This window comes from Panicum hallii, chromosome 7, assembly GCF_002211085.1.
Source record: "Panicum hallii strain FIL2 chromosome 7, PHallii_v3.1, whole genome shotgun sequence".
Classification (NCBI taxonomy): Eukaryota; Viridiplantae; Streptophyta; class Magnoliopsida; order Poales; family Poaceae; genus Panicum; species Panicum hallii.
This window is the reverse complement of record NC_038048.1, coordinates 26,267,723-26,274,940: the sequence shown is the minus strand read 5'-3', so window position 1 is coordinate 26,274,940 and position 7,218 is coordinate 26,267,723. Positions and strand designations below refer to the sequence as shown.

Below are 7,218 nucleotides of genomic sequence, written 5' to 3'. Positions count from 1 at the left end.
TGGTGAAAGGGTACCCGGATACTTCGGATATATGTCCGGATACTCCGAACATTGTCCCGGACATTCCGGATAGAGACCCAGAGATCTGCCATTGGTGAAAGGGTACCTGGATACTCCGGGTATATGATCGGACTCTCCGGACTATGTTTCCAGACATTCCGGACAGGAACCCGGAGATTCCGGTTTTGGCAGAGATACTCTCAGAATATCATTTTGAAGTGGTTTTTTTTGCTCACAGGTATTTGTATGGATTCTCTTGAGCACTAGTTCTAAGTCAAAACTTGCAGATCAAAGTCTCTTATGGGGTTTCTATACTCAAAAATAAAACAAAAGTCTTCTTCGAGTAAATTTCAACCACCGCTTTTTTCATTTCCTTTTGAGGGGTCGTACTTCATCATATGTTTTGCTTGTTCAACTTTAGCACCTGCACACATGCTAGATAACGAGATTAAATATATATGTGTTTTGTCATCTAAATACCAAAACCCACTTAAGGGTATGGATATCTTTCAGAATTGAATTAAACGGGTCAAGTGAATGAAGAATTGCACACATCAGAGCATTGATTCCAAGTGGCAATGAAATAAATAAGATAGCATAAAGTCCTCGAGAAAAGCTGTTAACATGGTTGGATCATCTGAGGTCGACGAAATCGAACTATTCATAATAAAAGTTTTGAGCTAGTATTTTACATATTTATGATAAGAGGCACACAGACATGGTTGTTAAATTTTACAAAAAGTATATTTTATTACTCCGAACAATTCACTTTGTTTCTTTGATTCTCTGAATAAAATTTTAACTCAATTTACTTTCTAAACTATTTTAATTAGTTTAATCCATGAGATTTCTGTTTTATTTTTTCTCCCCAAACAAGTCGAGTTTTGATTTCAAATTCTATAAGTTATAAAACGCCAAGTGTAACCATACAAATGATATTTCTTTCTAAAATCGAAAACGTTCCAATTGCACCACAACGGATGAGTTGATTTTGAGAACAAAAAATTAACAAGATGCAAAGCTAACCCAATCTTGAAAAAGTTGTTAATACGGATGTGACACACAACAAAATTGAACTCACCAGAATAAAGGTTTTGGAGCTAGTGATTGAGATATTTGCCATTCAAGGCATGTGGTTGTTAATTCTTAGAAAAGGGTTCATTTTATTACTCAAACAATTCACTTTGTTTATTTAATTCCCTAAATAAAATTCTAGCCAATTTAACTATCTCAATTGGTTTAATCTCCTCCTAATGAGGCTTGTTTTTTCTGTATCATTTTAATTTCAAATTTCGTGAGGTGATTAGCCCTTTGAAACATTTCTATCGGTAGATCCGAATATTCTACTTTCACTCACACCACGACGAGTGAGTTGATTTCGAGAACCCAAAAATTGACAAAGATGCCAGTCCAGCCCTAGCTTCCAGCCATGGCTTTCAGCCTTTGGCTTTCCTGACCCGGATCGCCGACGCCCAGCTGTAATCGAAATCCATCACAAACCGAGCCCAGTCAGGGTCAGGCCAGCCACAGTGCGCCGCGCACTCGTCCCACCCTTCTCCCCTTCCCTCCGAATGGAAGCGGAGCCCCACCCGCGGCAGCTCCACCGGCGGCGCCGGCACGCCTAAATGCGTCGCCCCCTCGCCGCCGCCGCCGCCCTCCGCCTCCTCTCTTCCTCCTCCTCCGCCTCCCGGGCCCGCCTCCTCTCACCCTCCGCTTTCCTCCCCTCCCGCCGCGACGGTGACGACGGCCGCGAGGGCCCCTCCTCCTCGCCGCCGTCGCCCCTGCCCCCGCCTGCTGCCTCTGCATTCTCTGCTCGCCTGCTCCTCACCTCCGCGTCCGGCGCCGCGGGCCTCCTCGGCCTCCGCGGCCGGTGGCGGCGGGGACCGGGGCTCCCTCCCGCGGCGTCGCGGCCCACCGGTGCAGTCGCCGACGCGCCTCCCGTGCGGCTCACCATCTTCCGCAGTAAGAAAGGGCGGATTGGCCGCCTCCCCTCTTTCGTTTCCTCTTTGACCCTGCCTCGTGATTTGTTTGGTTCTTACCGTGCGTTGGCTGCTGCTGCTTTCCCGGTGCAGGTTATTCTCTACGTGTGGCCAAGCCTAAGAAGAAGGCTCATTTTGACGATGAGCACAGGTTATTCCCATTTCTTAATTCTCTTTCTAAACATTGCGTATCCATTCCACCACTAGCGTCTTGTCAACAGATTTACGATGCTTTGGTTTTTGGCCATCCCTCTTTGAGGTTCATATGTGAAAGGAATATAAGTAGGGGACTTATATACAAAACCTTGGGATAAGAAGGTTTCCAAAATGATCTGGCACGCAATGTCAGCTAATTAGAAGAGGGTTACAGAAAATGTGCTTCTGTGCTATGGTGGTAGAAATGCTATTGCTTCTATGCTGTGTGAGGAGATAACTTATTCTGCTTACCAAATGAGGAACAGGGTAATGTAGGGAGTGGGAGCCTTGAGATAATGCAAGCTTTAGCGGAAAGGATCGGTTACCTTTGTTTTCTAGACTACTAGTTCAAACGGTCACTTTGATTGTTTTGGATTAGTGTGGAGTTAAGTCAAAATCATGATGCTTCCTGACAAACTTTTATTGCATATAACACTTTTATTCTTTCTCACTGCGATAAATAAAAGCAATTGCAAAGGATATCCAGCAGAATATCACCGTCACTACTTGTTTGGTTATTTGCTGATGTTCATTTTGTTTGGTTGATTTGCTACTGGAATGTGTCCTCAGCCATCGAGCGGTTAATACTGCACTGTGGTGTAACTTCCTCGTCTTCTCCCTAAAGTTTGGTGTGTGGATTTCGACTTCAAGTCATGTTATGCTTGCTGAGCTAGTGCATTCTGTTGCAGACTTCGCTAACCAGGTATGGTTATGCTTTGCCATCGCAGTTGATGTTTATACATTTCCTGTCTATTTCATGACAGGAACAAAGAACCTGTGACCTTACTGCTTATCTAATTTCAGGCTCTTCTTGCATATGGTTTGAGCAGCTCAAGACGTGCCCCGGATGCTCTACACCCGTATGTATCATCAGTTATTTTGGAATATAGGCTTTCTCAGAAAATAAATGGAACTTTCTTGTGTACTTTCTTTATTTGATAAATTCATTTCCCTCCTTTTTAATGAAAGAGAACCACTCCTTTTCTCTGAAGTAAAATATCATGGATTGAGAATTAGGAAAAGCCTGTTGTTAGTTATCACTCCAATTTTATACTAGTCGTTATCTAAACAGTGATGAGATTACATGTTGTATACCACAAGCTGAAATGATGCCTTGTGTCTTGACAGATGTTAATCATAGCTTTCTCTTTTGCAGCTATGGTTATTCAAAGGAAAGATTTGTATGGTCACTAATTTCTGCTGTTGGAATATTTTGCTTGGGTTCAGGTGCTACCATTGTGCATGGAGTTCAAAACTTATGGAGTTCTCAGGTACGATAGGGGAGTGTCGTTTGAGTTACTGGAACTTTATACACAACAGTCCATTTTATTGTCAAATCTACCCAAGTGCAATGGTCACATCCTTATACTTCTGTTTGACAGCCTCCGGAGAATATTCACTGGGCTGCACTAGTGATTGGTGGTTCCTTCCTAATTGAAGGTGTGGCTCGCTTGCTTCTACTTCTCTCATCCTTCTCTCTCTCTCTCTCTTTATCTCTCTCTGGTTTATTCTAGGTATACTTGTTGAGAAATCCTGTTTTCTGTTAGGTGCTTCACTGCTTGTTGCTATTAAGGCTGTTAGGAAAGGTGCAGAAGCAGAAGGAATGAGTTTCTGGGATTACATCTGGCGTGGTCATGATCCAACTTCTGTTGCTGTTATGACTGAAGTGAGCAATATTACTACCTAACATTTTTTTTCCCATTTAGTTCAATCACTGCATCATACTGATTTTCATTTCTTCCATTGTAACGGTTACTTTAGTCTTTGATGTCTGGTTCATTTATCATTCATCTCCTATTACTTTCCTGACTTGATTTCGTTCTCAACTTCTCATATCCAATATTGTCCTACAGGATGGTGCTGCTGTTACAGGCCTTGCTATTGCTGCAGCATCTTTGGTGGCTGTTCAAACAACAGGAAATGCTATGTACGATCCAATTGGCTCAATCATAGTCGGGAATTTACTGGGAATGGTATGCTATTTTTTGTTGGTTCATAATTCATACTTCTTTCAGTTATGTGGCTCATAGTTCTTTCTAATAGATGACTAATTGCTGTAAATCCAAAATCGATTATTTTTGTCTGTGCTTGTGTGTTAAACTACTTGGCGTGCCAGTCTCATAACCCTGACCAAATGCAAAGCAAATTTAGTGAGTATTTCTGATGTTTTATCAGTGAAGCAAAAAACTTGGTCAGAGTTAAAACTAAAACGGCTTACATTTTAAACAAAGGGAGCATGACATAAAGCTAGTATAGCAAGCGCAACTCCTGTCAAAATGGAAAATTACAGTTTTTCTTTTGTGAAGAAAGATCATGTTCTTCATTTTAAGAGAACTCAAAGTAGAAATAGTTGAATAACTAAAATCGAACTGCAGCCAAATCTTTCATTTCTGGTCAAGACTGAAACAAAAGCATCGTTCCACGAACTTTCTAAATGTTTTTCATTCTGGCAAGTGTTTGGACCTCTGTATGTCTGCTGATGATTTGATTCTTTATTTTTCTGTTTTTGTCGTTGTCTTGTTGGAAAGCAACTGTTCAGTAGCTCTGTTCTCTTTGCAGGTTGCTATTTTTCTCATTCAGAGGAACAGGCATGCTTTAATTGGCCGGGCCATTGATGATCATGACATGCAGCGTGTCCTTGAATTTCTTAAGTCTGATCCGGTGAGCTTTGGCGTCATAGTTTTGGAACTGCTTAGAAGCATTTTCATGAAGAGGATTTCATATTTTCTTGCAGGTTGTAGATGCTCTTTTTGATTGCAAAAGCGAGGTGATTGGACCTGGATTTTTTAGATTCAAGGCCGAAATTGGTATAGCCCTTATGTTCTGGCATTTCTCCATTTCTAAAGCAGTTACTTCATTGTCATCACTTTCAGTTAGTATGTGTGATGGCGTGGCCAGTTCTGCACGAGGTGGTATTGAAATTTGTACACATTTCTAATCCTGTGATGGCTCTTTTTTGGATTTGATCTGAGCTAGATTTCTTTTACTAATAATCAGACTGTAATACTGTCGGAAGAGTAGGAAAACCACGAGTCAAGCTTAATGATTAGTGTGTTTCATGATAAATGGGTGAAGTTATCTAGCATGCAGTAAGCTATGACAGTATTCTGTATGATATTGGTGTTACTACTGCTGGCAGATGGTGCCAACCACCAGCTATACTGGCATCCGAAGCCCTTTTAATCTGTTAAGGAGACGGGCATTTTGACTACCCTTTGGATAATCGTTGTTATTGAACACTTCAGATGGGTAATCTTGATTTTTCAATTTGCTGAAGTGGTTTTGGATTTGTAATAGGTCAAATCTATTTTCATTAATCGTTTAAATATAGGTGGTGTTTAGTTTAGAGACATTCTGCAGTCAGCTAATTTATTGTTTTGGTTCTAGTTTAGTTGAATTTGCTGTACACATTTACTTGAGATTGGGGATGTCTACATTTGGCATGAGCAGCTTCCATGTTGGTTTTCCCACTGGATCCGGCTTTTCTGAATGCATGGTTATGGCTGGCTCTGGTATAGCTTATGGTGTAGTGGTTAGGTGATAGCGCTTCATTTTCATCAGCATCCTAGGTTACTTATTGCTGTTATTGTCTTCTATTGAATGGTCTTATGACCCTGTTACGCATCATTTTCCAGTTCAATACCTGTTTCCTTTTCCTTTAGGAAAAGAAAAGGCTCAACTTTTTGACATTTATTGTTGTTTCTTTGGCCTAATCATCTCACAGAGTTCAATGGAGATGTTCTGGTGCAAAATTATTTGGAAAGGACTGGACGTGGAACATGGGCAAAACAGGTGCCTTTGACCCCTTGAAAATACTGTATCTGCAGGATTTGCTTTTTTGTAGTCCTATTCTTCTGTCGATAATGAGTCAAATAATCATTTTTATTTTGTTTAAATTCTAGGTGAGTTTTTGCCCTATTTCTAATATGATCAAATTGTGGCTAAAATTCCAGCTGTCGGTTTATTGATGTTTGATTGCTTTACACCAGGATTGCTCTGATACTTCCTGTTGCTAACTAGCAACAATAGAAAATATGAATGAAAATCATTTCATTCTTTTTAAATGAATGGGGAAATAGTTGCATGGACTTTGCATATAAATTGTCTCAATAATCTGGGAAAGAATGATGTCAAGAAGTAGGGTGTGTCCAAGTTTTATCATGTGACAGTTGCCTGGCATGTGACTGTGAGCTTTGGTCTTGTACCCTTCTTTTACTACACCTTCCACAAAGAGCACTAAGACTACTCCAAGTTCCCAACACATTAGGCAACTAGAACCACCGTTTTTTGTGACTGCCAATTTCTTGTAATAATATAGATAATGCTTTTTTTGCTCCGACTTTTCATTATTTTCCTTTACAGTTCCGGGAAGCTGCGACGTCCAAGGATGATAAGGAGTTACTACGGGTCATGGCTAACTATGGTATGTGAAATGTATGTTGCTGTATATTTTATAGACATATCTGTGCTTGCTACCTTGTCTGAAACCACACTGCTTCGACAGGTGAGGATGTAGTCCAAGCTCTAGGATATGAGGTGGATCGGCTGGAATCAGAGATCCAGAAGCTTGTGCCTGGTATCAAACATGTTGACATTGAAGCACACAACCCAGAAGAGCTTTCTCTTAGAGCAGGAGTTTTCGAGAGTACCTATATAGACAGCATTGATTGATCACACTTGCTGATCACTGCCAGTTTGATTTGTTTCCAAAGGCATTTGATATGTTTCCCCTTGGTTGCTTTTCAATTGTTGCCAATGCAAGAATCAGATGGCTATTATTTGTATCAAAGAAGGAAAAAAGAAAATAGTAGCCTTTTACTCAGACCCTGTGTGGCTGTGTGGCCAAGTTTAGGCTGTAGGGCATGGTTTTTGGAGAGGCTAAATAGTGCAGCAAATTTGTCTGACTTGTGTTGACTCCTGTGACTAATTGTAGCAAGATCTGCTGATGATTTTGGAGTGTTTGACCAAGCAGCCTGTGTGGCCAGAAAACAGGAATCGTTCAATAACTTCACTGGGAAAATATTGTTTGGTTTGGGCTTCTGTG

At 40.9% G+C, this 7,218-nt stretch overlaps 1 protein-coding gene across 1 annotated transcript; it reads left to right on the top strand.

Annotated features, from left to right (window-relative positions):
* Nucleotides 1-1,471: 1,471 nt before the first annotated feature.
* On the top strand, nucleotides 1,472-7,142 carry LOC112900344 (metal tolerance protein C4). The gene is made up of 13 exons (XM_025969168.1): nucleotides 1,472-1,962; nucleotides 2,073-2,130; nucleotides 2,745-2,877; nucleotides 2,979-3,034; nucleotides 3,331-3,445; nucleotides 3,557-3,614; nucleotides 3,722-3,840; nucleotides 4,028-4,147; nucleotides 4,734-4,835; nucleotides 4,909-4,981; nucleotides 5,899-5,966; nucleotides 6,537-6,597; nucleotides 6,679-7,142. Exons 1-13 carry the CDS (start codon nucleotides 1,626-1,628, stop codon nucleotides 6,843-6,845), a joined length of 1,467 nt encoding a protein of 488 aa, XP_025824953.1. The 5' UTR covers nucleotides 1,472-1,625; the 3' UTR covers nucleotides 6,846-7,142.
* The last annotated feature ends 76 nt before the right edge of the window (nucleotides 7,143-7,218 follow it).